The 17,703-nt window shown below is 35.7% G+C and overlaps 1 protein-coding gene and 1 pseudogene across 1 annotated transcript; one reads left to right on the forward strand and one right to left on the reverse strand.

Annotated features, from left to right (window-relative positions):
- The first annotated feature begins 4,942 nt into the window (after positions 1-4,942).
- On the forward strand, positions 4,943-10,586 carry LOC121789140 (chaperone protein ClpB3, chloroplastic-like). The gene is made up of 10 exons (XM_042187651.1): positions 4,943-5,289; positions 5,374-5,592; positions 6,186-6,423; positions 6,715-6,910; positions 7,426-7,480; positions 7,590-7,740; positions 7,960-8,268; positions 8,648-8,913; positions 9,153-10,079; positions 10,169-10,586. Exons 1-10 carry the CDS (start codon positions 5,065-5,067, stop codon positions 10,502-10,504), a joined length of 2,922 nt encoding a protein of 973 aa, XP_042043585.1. The 5' UTR covers positions 4,943-5,064; the 3' UTR covers positions 10,505-10,586.
- A 5,764-nt stretch (positions 10,587-16,350) lies between these two features.
- On the reverse strand, positions 16,351-17,703 carry LOC121789142 (annotated as a pseudogene).

Below are 17,703 nucleotides of genomic sequence, written 5' to 3' on the forward strand. Positions count from 1 at the left end.
ACAATGGCAATGAGACTTTCGGGTCATATATAATGGAAATTCCGGGCAGATACCAGGCTTGATTTGTCACGGAATAATAAATTGAGAACAGAGGCATATGCATACGGATATGAAATTGTTTATGATGTTTATTATATGTGCGGATTTAGAATATTTGTAAATAAGTCTAATAAATGATGGATTTTCTAGTTATAGTATTTGGTTGGTGAAATTATTAATATGTGATTTCTTTACTTTAATTTGTATTTGTTTATTATAAATAAATACGTCAGAGGGGTTGGGGTTGGGGTTGGGGTGTGACAAAAACCCACTTAGACAAGTGAAAATTTGTCAATTCTGGAGAACTACAAGATGGTTGGAAGTTTGGTTGTTCGATATCCAATGGAAACTTGAGGATTGAAGAATTCAGTGTTAATCTTGAAGATGCTGATTTTTGATCATGTGATAAAGATATCTTTCAAGAGCCTGTTTTGCAACCGGAATGCCACTCGACTGTCACGGCTGAGGTATTAGAATGAGGAAGGGATTCAGTGACCAATACTCATTTGTCCGGCGTTACAGGAGTCCCCGCTGCCAAAATGATTTCCTGTTAGATCATATCGTCATGGTGATAACTGTGACCTGTGAGGAACACTTTCTACTTGTAATTTCTAAACTCATTAATATTATTCCTTTCTGTAATGTTTCTTTTATCAAATTCTCGTAGGTACTCAAATTACATTAGGGCCTAGGCGCTGACGGAAATTGTCGAACCAAAAATGAACCGTGAGGGTGTTTCGCGGTTATGGTTCCGGTTCCAAAACCACCAGTTTCGGTTTAGAACCGGTGGTTTCCGGCGGTTTTTTGACGTTTCGGCCCAGTTTCATGGTTTTTTCGGTGGCTTTCCGTGGTTCCGGCACGGTTTTGGTTCCGAAAATTTGAAACTTGAACTGGCCCACGGTTCTAAAAGTAACGGTTTCGGTTCCATTTAAATCTCACGGTTACGATTTTGCGGTTCACCACCCGAACCTTAAACCTTGAGCATCTCTACTCTTCATATTATATTGTGCTACCTCAATAGCCTTTTGCACCACGTGGCTTCCATTATAATGGAGACACAAGGGCATAAGATTTGGAATAATCAGTTCACTAACAAGGATTTCATTTACAGCATCAATCCTACATTCCGAATTTTTGTTCTATAATGTGAGCGCCATATTGATCTTTCATTAGATCAAGTGATGAAGGTTGAACCTTATTGAATATTTGAAGTTGTGTGGAAATTCCAGATTCTCTGATAACTCTCAAACTTTCAAAGAAGGTGTAACTAAAAATAACAAAAATTCCATCAGAAGTTCAGAACATGTAAGCATTGTTAACCTAATTCAAATCGAGAAGGTATAGATGACCTGGAATTGGAACTTAAAAACGTATTCGATGCATCAATAAATGTTGTATTTATAGTAAAAGGCAATCGTCACATCACTTTATCAACTTTATTAGCACGCCCACTTAACTCATTAAACATATCTTTTTTCAACTTCGCACCTAAAAGAAGCGTCTTTTTTTATAGCGGAACATATAGAGTACTACTTTCTTAGTTTTCCAGATTCTGATTACTTTCTCAGTTTTATCAAAAATCAAACAAACATTGAAAATTAAAATTTAGGGAATCTAATTATTTTCTCAGTTTTATCAAAAATCAAACAAACACTGAAATTGAAAAAGTAGGAAATCTGATTACTTTCCAGACAGACAAACAAACAGGACCTTAGGTTTACCATTTTGAGTATATTAACTATAGTGTTATCAATTTTGACTTAATATGTAGATTATCTATTGATTTCTCATGTACCATCTAATCAAGCATTAATTGGTTGTCAAGCAATCAAAATCATTGTACATATGCATTTTTATTGAAGTGGTTCTTTGATTGAATATTTATTTAATTGGCTTCATAATTTAATTAATTTTTTATGTGTTAGTTAAATTTTTGTCTCTTATTTATTTTGAATTTAATTCAGTTGCAATATTGACTAAAAAATCATTAGAAAAATGATAATATTATAAAATTATAACAAGCAATATCAATAATCCTAATGATTCTTGAGTCAATATTTCAACTGAATTAATTCTTAAAAAATAAGAGAACAAAAATAAATTTAATTAACACAAGAAATGTAAATTATATTTTGAAGTCCATTAAATAAAGATTCAACCAGATTAAAAATAAAGTATAAAAACATGTTAAATCAAAATGCATTAGTATAAAGACTTGATGAAACAAAAAAATTTGTAAAAGGATTTAATGAAACAAAATCCATTAGTACAAGTACCTAATGAACTAAAAAATTGTAAAATAGCTTGATGAAATAAAATGTATTATTACAAGGACCTCTAGAAGTGTTTTATGTTTTACCTTCATTTTACAAGAATTTCGCAGTCATTAATGTTATTGTAGCATTTCAAAGGCTATTATGTATTTTCGTCCCATTTTAGTGAATAATCTTACCTCAGCTGGATGTTCTATTTTTAAAACCAACATTCTAAAACGGAAATTCAGTATACAATAAAAATTCAAGGGCAAATTGTCTGTAAAGTCATGAACTTTTAAAATATTTTGATTATTCTCGCGAACTTTAAATGTTGCATGAAGAGTCATGAACTTTACCGGACTGTGTAAATTTCCCATCCAACCCGACTTGATAGATTTCCCTTACAACTTATCCTACGTAGCGCCCCGGATACGTGACTTGGCAAATGACAAATTTAGGGTTCAATTCGAATTGTGGAATTAATGATACTTTTATGCTGAATTCGATTTGTATGTTTATGTCAATTTTGTATGTTGAATTCGATTTGTATGTTTTCATTTGTGCTACTTGTATGTTTATGATAAGTCTAGGGTCAGAGATTGCAAAGATAGAAGAGAAACAATCAGAATTAGGGAGTTTTGCCAAGTCCCGCCTCCGACGCACCACATAAGATAAGTTTTTGTTGGAAATCTATCGTGTTGGGTCGGGTCGGATGAGAAATTTACACAGTTTGGTAAAGTTTGTGACTTTTCATGCAATATTTAAAGTTCACGAAAAAAACCAAACCATGACTTTATAGGCAATTTGCCCAAAATTCAAATAGTTTCATCACATTTATAACTCATTGTTCCGCTTGTTTAGTCTATCTTCCTTACACTACAAAAAAGCAGAGTTTACTACCAGCTGATCCGTTGATAATACTGTCACTAATCAATATTACTTATGGATTTGTTTGTCACTAAACAACATTTATTTTGGATAAATACATCCTCAAATAAGTTACTTTCTTGTATTTGACTATAAATACTTACTTGTTTCTTAACATTCATGCCTAAGGCTTCAAGTCGGACATAGGAATTATAATAGTTAAAAATGTATTTCATCAATTTAGGATCTTGCTTGGCAAAAATGTACGTTGCTTGTATGATCATGTTTTTAGGCATGTCGGTGTGTGTGTTTTGAATATAGAATACGTTAAATTTAATGCATTGTAAATTTTGATATAGAAACGCTTTTTGTCAATGATCAGATGATAGCAATAACTTTTAAGTTGTGATTTACTTCAAGATATAGTCTATATAGAGAATGCTACCCAAATAAAATTTTATTCGTAGTCGGTTAACTTTTTGACCAAAAGGGGAAACATTACCATGTTCTCTATCATGAATTTATTTATGTAGGAGAATTTAATGATTTCGTCATGTTTAAGTCAACTATCAAATACGCTAACACTTTAACATGAATTGCTTATTCAATATGTTTGTACAACATGGGACGATTGAAATGGGAAAAAGAGGTGCAAATAAAATCCCTCGCTCCTCTTCCTTTGTCAAAAGAGATACAGATTACGATAAAAATAAAGATAAATTTACACAAATTTACATAAATAAAATTTGAATCGAACCATACTTAGCTTTACTCAAGAAACTATAAACTCGCGTTTAACACAAACTTTAAACAAAGCCCTAAAACAAAGACTCCATTTTGACATGGATTTTGATCACCTTTACACCAGCATTTCATCGAATTAAGAGGCGTGGAAGGAGATGAAAGAGATTGATTGTTTTGCGTCTATGATAATTGATGGTGATTTAGGCCATTGGTATTATGATTTTTAAATGAAGTTTATTTTGATTATTCATTTAATTCAAACTTCAGTTTGACATTTTTTTGTTTGTCATTACAAAATATTAGAATCGATTGACTTATGATAAACTTTTCGATGTAAAAAAGAATCTAAAATTGTTATCTAGTAGGATCACTAAAATATCTTGGATACAAATAACTATCAAACCAAATAAAAATGTCAATTGAAATTGGCTTGATTTATTTGGATTTTAGTTTGTTTACACCTTTCGTCGCAAGTGCCAATTTAATTGAGTCTTTTCTATAAAAAAAGCAAAATACCAAATTATTTTATTCTATTCTCTCATATTTTATTTTCTCTCTCTTATTTTATGCTCTCTCCAATTTTAATTTATCTTCTTTGTTTCATTTAGCAAAAAAAAATCAATCTCTATTCCAAAAAAATGACCAACTAAGTTGGACAAATACATGATGCAATATCTAATACTTTAGAATTAATGACTACTACTCATATTATTAATTGTTATAATATGCACTAATTTGTTATTGTATCCCTTCAAAAAGAATATGATCTTGTTATGATTTTCGTTTCAAGACATAAATCTATATAGTGTTTTTTTAGTATCATTCATATATATTTTTTTTTATCATTGATCTCTATTTTTTGTGGACTTAACAAAGAAGCGATCAACACTTAAATTGAAAATAATCAGCCATTGGATGGAGGAAGTTGGGCATCGAGGCACTGATGCAGCGCCACGTGGATGAAATTGATTGTGCGTTCCGTTGTAAGTAGAGCAAAAGCTCACCATCGCATCGCGAACTTTGTAATTTAGCTCGACATTCTTCACTCGAACCTCCCAGACACTACTCCATCTTTCTCCTTTTTAAATTACTCCCAATTTCAGATAATTCTTCACCGGAAAATTATCCACAAGTAACTAATTTCACCGAATTCCTTTCAATGGCGTCGGCGTCCTCCTTCGCCCCCGTGCGGCTTCACTTGGACACCGCCATGTCCCCTCAGGCGCTAGTATCTGTTAATTGTTCAACCAATCTCGGCTCTCTCACTTCGCCTAATCGGTTGCACTTAATGCACAAAAGTGTTGCATTGACCAGACAATTGAGTAGATTTCATCGAAAGTCGCGCTCATTCAGCGTGCGGTGTGATGCGTCGTCCAATGGAAGAGTGAGTTAGTTGATTATTGATGTTTTGCTGTTTTTTAGGGTTGAATGTTGTTGAGTGGTGTGATTTTCTTGTTGGTGAGAACAGATTACGCAGTCGGAGTTCACGGAGATGGCGTGGCAAGCGATTGTGTCGTCGCCGGAGGAGGCGAAGAGCAATAAGCATCAGATAGTGGAGACTGAGCATTTGATGAAAGCTCTTTTGGAGCAGAAGAACGGCCTTGCTCGTCGGATATTTTCCAAGGCTGGGGTGGATAATACTAGACTGCTTGATGCTACTGAGAAATACATTCAGCGTCAGCCCAAGGTAGTTTGATATACTAGTTTATTGGGTAATTGATGTTGCTATGGCTGTTTATGATTAAGCCAAGTTTGAATGACATCAGTCAGGTCGGTTGACATGAGAATTATTTTACTGGATTACTCATTACTGCAGTTAATGTGTAAGAGTTTAATAGTATTCAACATTTCACTTGAAATCTGCACCAAGTGGGTGTTCATTTAGCTTATCCTACTGTTCAGTTAAGTTATCAGAAGATCTACTTTGCATTTTAATGATTTTACCCCATAATTGCTAAGAAGTGTGTGGCATTTGGTAAATATACACTATCAGTAAAGGAGTGAATAATAGGCAATCATTGTTGGATCTCTGGCTTATCACGAGATATGTAATGAATGCTTATGTTAAGGAATATGCTCACAGTGGTATGTGCAGTAGCGGTTTGTAAGACATGCTAGTGGCCTTGAGCATCAATATTTTTTTTTTCGCTTCTGAAAATAATTGTACCTGTGCAAAAATTTTCGCTACCTGTATTTTGGTCAGGTTTTCCTGGATCTTCTTTGGTCGTATATCAAGTGACCTGGTAATTAATAAGCCACTGGGTTTAAAAAATATACCAGGTTCTTGGAGATTCAGCTGGATCAATGTTAGGACGAGATTTGGAAGGGCTGATACAGCGAGCCAGGGATTACAAGAAAGAGTTTGGCGATTCATTTGTCTCAGTAGAGCATTTAGTTCTTGGTTTTGCAGAGGATAACCGGTTTGGGAAGCAATTATTTAAGGATTTCCAGCTTTCTCTGAAAACAGTTAAAGACGCCATTCAGTCAATAAGGGGAAAACAGACTGTTATTGACCAAGGTATAGTGACTTAAGTTTTTCTTTATTTTGTGATGTCGTGCCTTTTCTTGCTAATAGTGTAGAACTATGCAGTTTTTTTGCTTAATGATCGAGGTAGACTGTTATGATGTAGCTTATGTGCATGAAGTTGGTCATTAGTGCATCCAACTAGATTTTGTAGGTCATCATCATCCTATAAGGATTATGATTGATTGTTAGTCTTGGCAAACTGATCTGTGTTTTGAACCATGCCAGTCATGTTTTATCTTTAATATAGTTAGGAACAAAACTTATCTCTATGGGTTTCGACAGATCCTGAAGGAAAATATGAAGCACTAGAAAAATATGGAAATGATTTAACAGCCATGGCAAGAGCTGGAAAGCTGGACCCTGTTATAGGAAGAGATGACGAAATACGCAGATGCATTCAGATTCTTTCAAGGAGAACAAAGAACAATCCTGTTTTAATTGGTGAACCTGGTGTTGGGAAAACTGCAATATCTGAAGGGTGAGCCGGCAGTCTTTTCTAACTTTGTCATATAGCAACATTGTATAATCAGTTAGCATATCTGTTATGTACACACCTAATTTGTTTCAGCCCTTATTAGTCAAACTGAACTATGCAGGCTAGGTGTGTAGAAGCTAAATATATACTCCCTCTGTCCGCGAATATGAGTCCCGTTTTTCCATTTTGATCCGTCCGCGAATATGAGTCCCGGTTCATAATTACTATAAATGGTAAAGAGGCCCCACATTCCACTCACATATCTTTTTAAATTAATATATACAAGTGGGATCCCTATTCCACTAACTTTCTTCCACCCACTTTTCTTAACATTTCTTAAAACTCGTGCCGGAAAGAAATGGGACTCCTATTTGCGGACGGAGGGAGTATCAAACTAGTCAGAGGATTGAAATTCATGAGGGATATGAATCTGCTTAAGCAATATTAAACCAGATTTCTTTTTTTCCTTTTAAATTTCCTGTTTTTGGTTACAAAGTTTTAATCACCCTTACTGACAGGCTGGCCCAGAGAATTGTGCAAGGAGATGTTCCTCAGGCTTTGATGAATCGCAAGGTAGGTTAAGCTTCGTATCAACACAACATCTGTATTCTTCTCTAACTACCTTCGTGCTTTTACTTGTGAGACATTTGATGGTAAAGCAAGCTTACCTTTCTTCATGTAGTTGATATCCCTTGACATGGGAGCTCTCATTGCTGGTGCAAAATACCGTGGAGAATTTGAAGATAGGCTGAAGGCTGTTCTTAAGGAAGTTACTGATTCAGATGGCCAGATAATACTTTTTATTGATGAGATTCACACAGTAGTTGGTGCAGGTACTGCTTTGTTAGCTGTGTTTTTACATTTGGTGGTCCAGTGTTCTTACCTGAGGTTCCTTTTTCTCCATTTTTCTGTTTTCATTCGACACCTGTCTACTGTTCTAATGCATGCACTATGTGCCTGATTACATATATAGCACTTCAGTTTATGTTGCACCATTCTTAACAGTGCTTGTAGTCTTCTGAGACTGTACACGGCCAATTTGTGTGTCTTAGGTGCTACAAATGGTGCAATGGATGCTGGAAACCTCTTGAAACCCATGCTTGGTCGTGGAGAGCTCCGATGCATTGGTGCAACCACATTAGATGAGTACCGTAAGTACATTGAAAAAGATCCGGCCCTGGAACGGCGGTTTCAGCAAGTTTATGTAGACCAACCTACTGTGGAAGACACCATCTCCATTCTCCGTGGTTTGCGTGAGAGATATGAGCTGCACCACGGAGTTCGAATTTCAGATAGTGCACTCGTTGAAGCTGCAATTTTATCAGATCGCTACATTAGTGGGCGCTTTCTTCCTGACAAAGGTACAAACCGTTTATAGTTTAGTTACAAAAGATACCCTTTCACACATCCCTACCAATTTTTAAACTGTAGTACACATCATATATTATGCATGCAGGAGATATATACATATTTTACAAGTTTCTTCTCATGTCTTTTTTTCCTTGCGAATGCATATATTTCATGTGTGCAACTGTGATATGCTCATGATTGCCTGAGGTTTGTAAACTATGGTTAGAAAAAAAATGTTAGAAACATAAAGAATCAGTATCAGATGTGAATGTTGATAGTGGTATGTCCATATAGTGAAGGAAAAGATAAAAAGTAATTTGTCTAATTAGTTGCACATATTGACTTTTCACCTGATATCCTGACTCCCTTAGTTCACTTATCCAATTGCAGCCATTGACCTGGTTGATGAAGCAGCTGCAAAACTAAAAATGGAGATTACCTCAAAGCCAACAGCTCTTGATGAAATCAACCGTGCAGTTCTTAAACTTGAGATGGAAAGGTTATCACTGAAAAATGATACTGATAGAGCGACAAAAGATAGGTTGAATCGCCTTGAAGATGAACTATCCCTCTTAAAGCAGAGGCAAACCGAACTGAATGAGCAGTGGGAGCATGAAAAAACTGTCATGACACGCCTTCAATCTATTAAGGAGGAAGTATGGGCTTAATCATTTGATGTTGGTTTTATTACAAGTATATTGTCATAATTTCAGTACATCTTAGTGATTTAAATGTTTCATTAGATAGGGGCACGACTATGTTGTGCAGCTGTCTAATGAAAGCGTCTTTATCAAATGGTTAAGCATATATGTGAAATGGCTTTGCCAAATCTTCTTGCTGCTAAGTAAAATGAAACAATGAATTCATGTACATATTTCTAACTTTGTTTCGACAGATTGACAGAGTAAATCTTGAGATCCAGCAGGCTGAGCGAGAGTATGATCTTAATCGTGCGGCTGAGCTGAAATATGGGAGCCTTAATTCACTGCAGCGTCAGCTTGAAATTGCAGAGAAGGAACTGGATGAGTATATAAGGTCTGGGAAGTCAATGCTTAGGGAAGAAGTTTCTGGTAGTGATATTGCTGAAATTGTAAGTAAATGGACTGGCATTCCTGTTTCCAAACTCCAACAGTCTGAAAGGGAGAAGTTGTTGCATTTAGAGGAGGAGCTGCATAAACGTGTGATTGGTCAAAATCCAGCAGTAACAGCAGTTGCTGAAGCTATACAGAGATCAAGGGCTGGCCTCTCAGATCCTCACCGTCCAATTGCTAGCTTTATGTTCATGGGTCCCACAGGTGTTGGAAAGACAGAGCTGGCTAAGGCTCTCGCTTCCTATTTATTCAACACAGAAGATGCTCTGGTGAGAATTGATATGAGCGAGTATATGGAGAAGCATGCGGTCTCACGATTAATTGGGGCCCCTCCTGGCTATGTTGGATATGAAGAAGGAGGGCAACTGACAGAGACTGTTCGGAGGAGGCCATACGCAGTTATTTTGTTTGATGAGATAGAGAAGGCTCACTCCGATGTATTCAACGTGTTCCTTCAAATCCTAGATGATGGTAGAGTAACTGACTCGCAAGGACGCACTGTTAGCTTCACCAACTGTGTAATTATCATGACATCAAATGTGGGTTCACAGTATATACTGAACCAGGAGGATGATGACACGTCTAAGGAGATGGCCTATGAAACTATAAAGCAAAGAGTAATGGATGCCGCAAGATCAATATTCCGTCCAGAGTTCATGAATCGAGTGGACGAGTACATCGTATTCCAACCTCTTGATCGCGATCAGATTAGCAATATTGTCAGGTTACAGGTAAAGAGTCCTCTTTCTTTCTTCTGATATCTTTTCGTAGTTGTTGAAGTTGGGTTTGATAGGATCTAACTATATATGGCTGTTGACAGTTGGATAGAGTGCAAAAGAGGATAGCAGATCGAAAGATGAAGATGAAGGTGAGTGATGGTGCAATACAACTCTTGGGTAGTCTGGGATACGATCCAAACTATGGGGCAAGGCCGGTGAAACGTGTGATCCAGCAATACATCGAAAACGAGCTAGCAAAGGGGATTTTGAGAGGAGACTTCAAAGATGAGGATACCGTACTCGTGGACACTGAAGTCACAGCCTTCGGCAATGGGCAGTTGCCTCAGCAGAAGCTCGTCTTCAGAAAGCTGGGCTCGGGCTCCGGCTCCAATGTGGACCAAAGAAGCCAAGACCAAGCTTTCTCACCAACGCAATGAGAATAATACTCTCAACCCTGTAATTTACAGAACTGTATTGGCATAGAAATAATTGAGCATTAAATTAAACCATTATAATCAAGTTGAGTGTGTAGTCATTTAAATGCACTAAATAAAAACAACCATTGGTATATTACATACTCGGAAGCTTAACCTTCATTCAACTCATCATACATTAGTACAACCCAAAATTAAACTGTCAAAACTTACAAACAACAAAACTTCTGAGGTTTATTCTTCCTCAGTTTCAAAAAAATGCAATTCTGCTCTACGAGGTGGAAGATGAGCGTTTCGTAGTTTCTCACTAAACTTTTCACCGTGCCTTTCCGTCTCTCAGCTAGTTTACTCACACTTTCTTCCATCAGACACTGCAAATCTCTCTCTTGGAGGTGATTCCTTCGCACATCATCCTCTCTCCAATTTCTCTTTCGGTCTCCCTTATTATCTTCGAGCACAAGGATTCTCGTCCTCCCATACTTGACTCTCATATATCTGTTTCTGCTCGAATGATGCTCATCGTTGATTCTTGAAGGCTTGAGAGGGCGAATCAGAACACAACTATTTAAAGATTCATCTGCTCTGATCTTGTCCACTCTAGTACTCCTAAATTTAAGTCATCTTGGAGCATTACCTTTCTCGGGGGCAGATGCATTGTTTTTCCAGTTTGGAACTTGAGATTCACGGGTTGATCATGTTCATCTCCGGGCTTAACTACCCTAGTCATTCTCCTCCTTTTCCTCTGAGAAAAGGTCGTGTCTGAGGCAAGTTTGTCTGATTCTTCGTCATCTTCTCCATGAAATGAAGACGATGGAGCATCTGCAACGGCTTTAAAAATTAACTCATATTTCTCTCTCTCTCGATCACCTTCTTCTTGGAACGAGGGAGATGGTCGTGACGACTCAGTGTTAACCCTCTTCCGAAGAGACAACACCACCTCCAGACAACATGGATGACTGCCTACTTTGGACGTGTTCGTTTCCCACACACACCATCCGAGCTGTGGCAAGGCGAGGATGGTTTAACTTGAACAGTTGGATGACACCCTTTCTGTTTAAACATTTTACTAGCAACAGAATTGCTTTCCTTCACTTGAAATACACCTCTCTTGGATGAAGTGTTTTTTTGCCTCGGGGAATGATTTTTAGTTTTGGGAGAAAAGGATTTGGCATCAGAAGAAGGCGAAGGTTGGCCATTGCCAGCATCCTTCTTCCGAGGGGAAGGGAAGGGATTACTACGGAAAGCTTCGCGGTCTTCTTATGCCGGGGTTTAGTGGGATGCTCTTCGAGTGGTCGTCTCCGTCCATATCGTGGCATGAACCGCTCGAAGGCCGAAGATAATTAGGAAGTGCCTTTGAGTCCGTGGCAACATCAACATTCATCTGTTTCTCTCAAGTTGGCTTTGAAGTCTTCTCCCAAAAAAAATCCAAATCCTGCAAATTGTCACATGCCATTAAAATATGCTTACAAAGAAGCTTAATAAATTTAACCTTACTACACCGATTTATTACATTGAAAACTAAAAACATGTAGAAAATTCTGGGACAGAATATGTTCTCACATACTAGCATTTATTTGCTATATAAATAATGGTCTTGCTATGTTCTCACGTACGAGCAGTTGCTGGCTGGCTCCACAACTAGCTCGTTTACCATCTCTGGGGTGGTTCATCTTGTTGACGAAATAGATGCATTCGGCCCTCGTCATCGCCTTCCTAATGCCCGATCATCTGCAAAATCAATTCCCGTTTCTTGACCAGGCAATTCATAATCTATATATAACTAGTTAGTTAACTAATTTTATGATTTTATCCATCAAAATTGATTCTCACCTCATCACTATTCTGAGTGCACGTGATTAAGGAGGCTATGAGAATTAATGTACTTCGTCTCTCCTTTAGTTGCAAGCAATGTTTTAAAAACCAGACCGGCAAGCGAACCGGCGTCATTATTGGTTCAACCGGTTCACTGGTCGAACCATTGGTTGAACCGAAATACTGTTTATATATATATATTTATTTATTTAGTAGTAAATAATAAAATTTAATTAAATATTTTATCAATAAATATTATAGTATTATACATTTAATAGTATTATTATAGAAAACAAGTCTTGTACTAGTATATTAGAATATTTAATGACGTTAAGTTTAAATACAATAATAAATTATAGTACACAATATTAAAAACTAGTATTAAACTCTATGTATAATTATAAACTCCTATATTATAAAACATTAGTGATTGTAAAAGTATAATTAAAATATAAGAAATATATTATAATTAACAATTTCTTAAAAGAATATATAAAATTAAAATGAATTATCTTAAAAGAATATAAAATTAAAAAAAATATATTTTTTGTGAATGATAGAGTTTTATTAACTTTTTATCAACAAATATAATTAAATATATAAATTATACTAGTAGTAAGTTATTGTAAATAAAAAATTTAATATTTATGTATAAAAATAAATAAGTTCATAGTATTATTTTCAAAAAGTAATGCGGCAAAATAATATTATACACAAAGATATATGAATAAACATAAATTAAAACCATATATTTAGTAAATACTCCTAGTATATAATCAAATAGTAGTAAACTTTTAATATAATTAATCACATATTCTTAATATACATATATACGTATTAAACACGGATTATTAGTTTATATAGATAAAATATTTCGTGTTTAACATATGAAAATAACTTATGTTCATATTACTATCAAGAAGTCCTTGTGATGTAGTGGTAGAATTGTTGGTAAGTTCACCGAGAGGTCTTGAGTTCGACCCCTATCAAGGCCAAAATTTTAGAATAAAATTTTGAAAAGCATTTGAACCGGTTTCCGGTTCCCAGCCGGTTTCGGCGGTTCATGGCGGTTGAACATGTCACTGGTTTTATAGTGCTAACCAGACCGGACCACCGACCGGTTCGCGGTTGAACCGGTCGAACCGGCCGGTCCGGTCCGGTTTTTAAAACATTGGTTGCAAGAGAAGCACTAGAAGATGTTAGAGTTGGAGGCTATGATATTCCAAAGGTACATTACATTTTATTTTTTAAAAAATAGAACAAGTACTACTATTATTGATGAAAAAAAGATTAAAAAAAACATATATGTCCCCTAATTATACATTATTTAATTGAATAATTATTTAATAGTAATAAAACAGTAAAATAATTGTGAATTTGAACTTGTCAAGAAAATTTCCTTATAAACTCAAAACATAAGTAGTAGTAGTAGTAGTATATAAAATATACACAAATCTCTTGTGATATTATATGTGAACATTGAACAGGGTACATGGGTGTGGATGGGAATCGGAGTTGTGGCTAAAGATCCGAAAAACTTTCCAGATCCGGACGAGTTTAGACCGGAAAGGTTCGATCCAGAGGGGGAAGAGGAGAAGAAAAGGCATCCTTTTACTCCTTCGTTCCGTTCGGAATAGGGCCTTGAGCGTGCATAGGCCAGAAATTTGCGTTGCAAGAAATCAAACTCGCCCTTATTCATCTTTATAGACATTACGTATTCCGTCACTTGGAATTTCAGTTTGGGATAGTCGTGAAGTATAAAAATGGTGTCAAGGTTTTAGCCATCAAACGCCCTTGAAACTGCCACAAATCTCAATGTCTCGAATAATTCATGTATATGGCTGGGAGTGGTAGAGTGTACTGTTTTGAATCATCATCAGATGTTCAGCATTACTTCCAAACAAGCCTTTTTATTCAGCATTACTTCCAAACAAGCCTTTTCATATTATTAAAGTCCATGCATATAATATTTTACTATTTCGTATTTGTTGATGCCCAATAATAACTACCCTTGATTCATCCATGAATGTATTTAATGCATATAAGCAAAAGGCAAATACTTTATGTATATATACTATATGTAAAGAATTAAGAACTTTTAAGGACTTCAAATTTCAGAAAGTAAAGAATCAAAATTAAAACAAAAGAAAATTATACCACAATTAATTTGAATTGTGAACTTAAATCATTTTTTAAAATATAAGAATTAAGTAATGAAATGTTGTAGGAGAATGTTGGTATTAATATATCATATGTATCGAATTTTAAAGTTGATACATGATATACTCCCTTCGTCTCCTAAAATAGAAACTCTTTCCTTTTTGGTCTGTTCCCTCAAAATAGAAACTTTCTATTTAAATTTCTTTATCTCTGATAGGCTAGTTTTCGTCAATCGAAATTGATCACTATTTGAATCATATATTGAATATTTGCATGAAAAAGATGCTTTTTGGCAGGGAATGAAGCATTAGGATTGAAGGATGCTTAATGAAGATATGAAAAGGAAAACATGCAGGAAAGAGGACGAACTGACAAGAAATGGAAGAAAGTGAAGGAAGAAGGCAAAGAAGACCCAAATTACCCAATTTGTTGAACTACCCAGTTCGAACTCGTCGGGAAAAAGATTAAAGCCACTTCCACGCACTTATAGTTAAAAAACTTGGAAAAAGATTTGGAAAAGTTTCGAAAAAATCAACCATGGTGTTGTGTATTTTCGGCCCCTCGTCGGGTTCATTTTCGTATGATTTTGCATGAGCTTGATGAGCTCGATTCTCGAGTGTTCTTTAACCATGTTTAAGTGTTCTTAAGCTTTCTTTATCTTCTTCAATTAGTTTTAAGTTTCAGCTTTTAATATTTAGTTTTCAATGGATGTTTTGGTAGTTTAAGTGTTGATTTTATGTTTCTCTTTGGTTAATTGAGTAGCAGCCAATTAGTCTTTTCTTACTCTTCGTGCCTTTAGTGTGAATTAGGAGCCTAAGATGAGGTTTTAGAAGTCAAGTAAAAAGGATCATTAGTAGTAGGTTTTTATCCCTTGGTTTTACACCTTGAATAATGTGGGTTTAGGAGACAACTAGTACATGCTTTCTTTTCACTTTGGGAGCCATTTAAGTTAATCTCTGCATTCAACCTCCATTTACATCATATTTAGTTTAACTTTTAGGATTCAATTAGTTTAGCCACTTTTAAGGTTCACTATCCTAATTTCTAGCTTTCTCTTAGGAGCCAACACTTAGTTTATTTTTCTTAGCTTTTTAACTTAGCCTCTTTTGCTTTCTAAACTTAGGAATGTTCATGTAAGTTCCTGTTCTATTTCATTTGTGAAAAGGTTCTAATTTTCGCCAAATGTTAATTTTTCTCGCTACTACTCTTATTTCTTTGCCAAGTTGAACTTATTAGATTGCGCAGTTTACTAAGTTGGTCAGTTTGCGCACCAGTTTAATTGCTTTCTTCTCATTGCAGTTTATTTGCACTGTAGTTCTCACATTAGTTTAATAGTCGTTATATTTCGTATTCCAGTTCCTACCCTCAATTTAAAGCGTGGAGGCATCGCCAAAACTCTTAAGTGTGGAAATACATAACGGATGCTACCTTTCCTCGGGTTGGACATACTAACTTACCATATGCTAATTTATAGTAGTATTTTGGAAAGTGAGAACTTATAAATCATGTTGAATAGGTAGGGACATTTGCAAATGACAGCGTGCGCAAAATCCCTCCCTTTCACTCTCTAACAAGGTTGAACTCACTTTCCACTAACACAGTTTTCTTTCTATCTCTCTTACTTTACCAATTTTACATTAAATTTATACCGTTTCAAAAGTTTTTATTTTTAGGAGAAGAGGGGAGTATATAAATATTGAATTAAGACTTAACTCAAATGTTACGAGCTGAGATTGCGATCGAACCAACCTCTAACTTAAGACTCATATATCAAATTTTTATTCGTTTCATGATATTCTCATATAGCAAATAATTAATTCATGATATTTCAATCAAAATGCATAGTAAGTATATCTTTCCCAATTGTAATTGTACAACAATATAAATTAAGAAATGGAATAAAATTGAAGACAACTGGTACAATGAAATAGTTTTGACAACTACAATTTTGTGAGAACAACAGCAATGCGAATGACCTTATAATTCTTGGTAGCAATCTCTTTATCCAACAATTTGGCATACTCATCAAATAATTCATCCATTATCCCCTCTCCAAAGTGATGAGAAATCATGGACTGTTGAACTGCCCTCACTGCTTTGGCCATCACTACACCAGAGAAGCTCAAATCTATCTCCTTCTCCACAATTTCAAAACGCTCCAATTCGTTCTATTTCTTGTTTGCATGGCTCATAAAGGTGAACATCGTAAGACTCCACCATTTCTTTCTCAATTTTACCCTGCAAATTAAAATTAAAATATAGTAAAACACAAAGTAGTGTTTAAAAAATTAATAGTGGATTTTTACTTTGGAAACAAGTGTGAGGAAAGATTGATAGAGATTTTCCCAGAGGAATGTTTTGTAGAGGGAGAAATAGTCGGAAGTCTTCCTCCCGGCTATCAGCGGTGCCATCCTTCCCCCGCTCGACCCTCTAAGAAGGCCCACAAATCTTGAGCGAATTGCTTAGCGTATGCATCAATGACTTGAGCCAGCTCTTCTTAGTTATGTATATGCTCTCTCGGTTCAGAGTCCGGCCTTGATCGTCGTAGATCCCTGGAGGAATCTGCAAAATACATTGAATAATTAACAACTACTCTATGAAAGAAATAAAAGTCCAATATTTTGGACTATTTTTTTTTTATATGATGCACTCTTTAGGCCTATTTTCAGTGAACAAATTGCAATCAAATAATGTTACCTCTGTCTATGAAAAAAAGTCATATTTTCTCTCTAATGATATGAATCCAATTTTCCACTAACAAAACTTGGACTGAAAAGAATATGTACCCGTGATAGCCACTGCAAAGCGCAGAAGGAGAACACACAGTGCAAGCTCTTGGGTGGGAAAAGCCTGCCATAAAAAGTGCCTGGATATGCAGCCACCAAAACTGATGGATTGTTGTTTCCTTTGTTCAAATCTTGGTAAAAATCCGGCAACGTTTTGAAAAGGGTGTTGAAGTCATTGGTTGGGAGATCGTTGCACGTGTTCATAAAGCTATTGACAGCCATTTTGATGTAGCGCAGTGCGTTGGAGGCAGATGAGCAGCCAAGATCAGCTATGCCAAGGCTTTACGTTTGTTCCATAGCTTCTACGGCTAATTCGTTTATCCTCTCAGCAGCATTTTTCTGTTGATTTAGACAGATTACTTAACTATCTTAGTCTATTAGTGTTGCATTTATGATTTGGTTGAAAACTTGTGTAGATATTAGACTATTAGTGTTTGCGTCCAT

Source organism: Salvia splendens, unplaced genomic scaffold (genome assembly GCF_004379255.2).
Source record: "Salvia splendens isolate huo1 unplaced genomic scaffold, SspV2 ctg152, whole genome shotgun sequence".
Lineage (NCBI taxonomy): Eukaryota > Viridiplantae > Streptophyta > Magnoliopsida > Lamiales > Lamiaceae > Salvia > Salvia splendens.

What these genes read in the sequence shown, in the direction of transcription:
- LOC121789140 (XM_042187651.1), top strand. Translation starts at nt 5,065, where the DNA reads ATGGCGTCGGCGTCCTCCTTCGCCCCCGTGCGGCTTCACTTGGACACC. An exon ending in ACATTCAGCGTCAGCCCAAG is followed by an intron (nt 5,593 to 6,185) that starts GTAGTTTGATAT and finishes AAAATATACCAG; the next exon opens with GTTCTTGGAGATTCAGCTGG. An exon ending in AGGCTTTGATGAATCGCAAG is followed by an intron (nt 7,481 to 7,589) that starts GTAGGTTAAGCT and finishes TTCTTCATGTAG; the next exon opens with TTGATATCCCTTGACATGGG.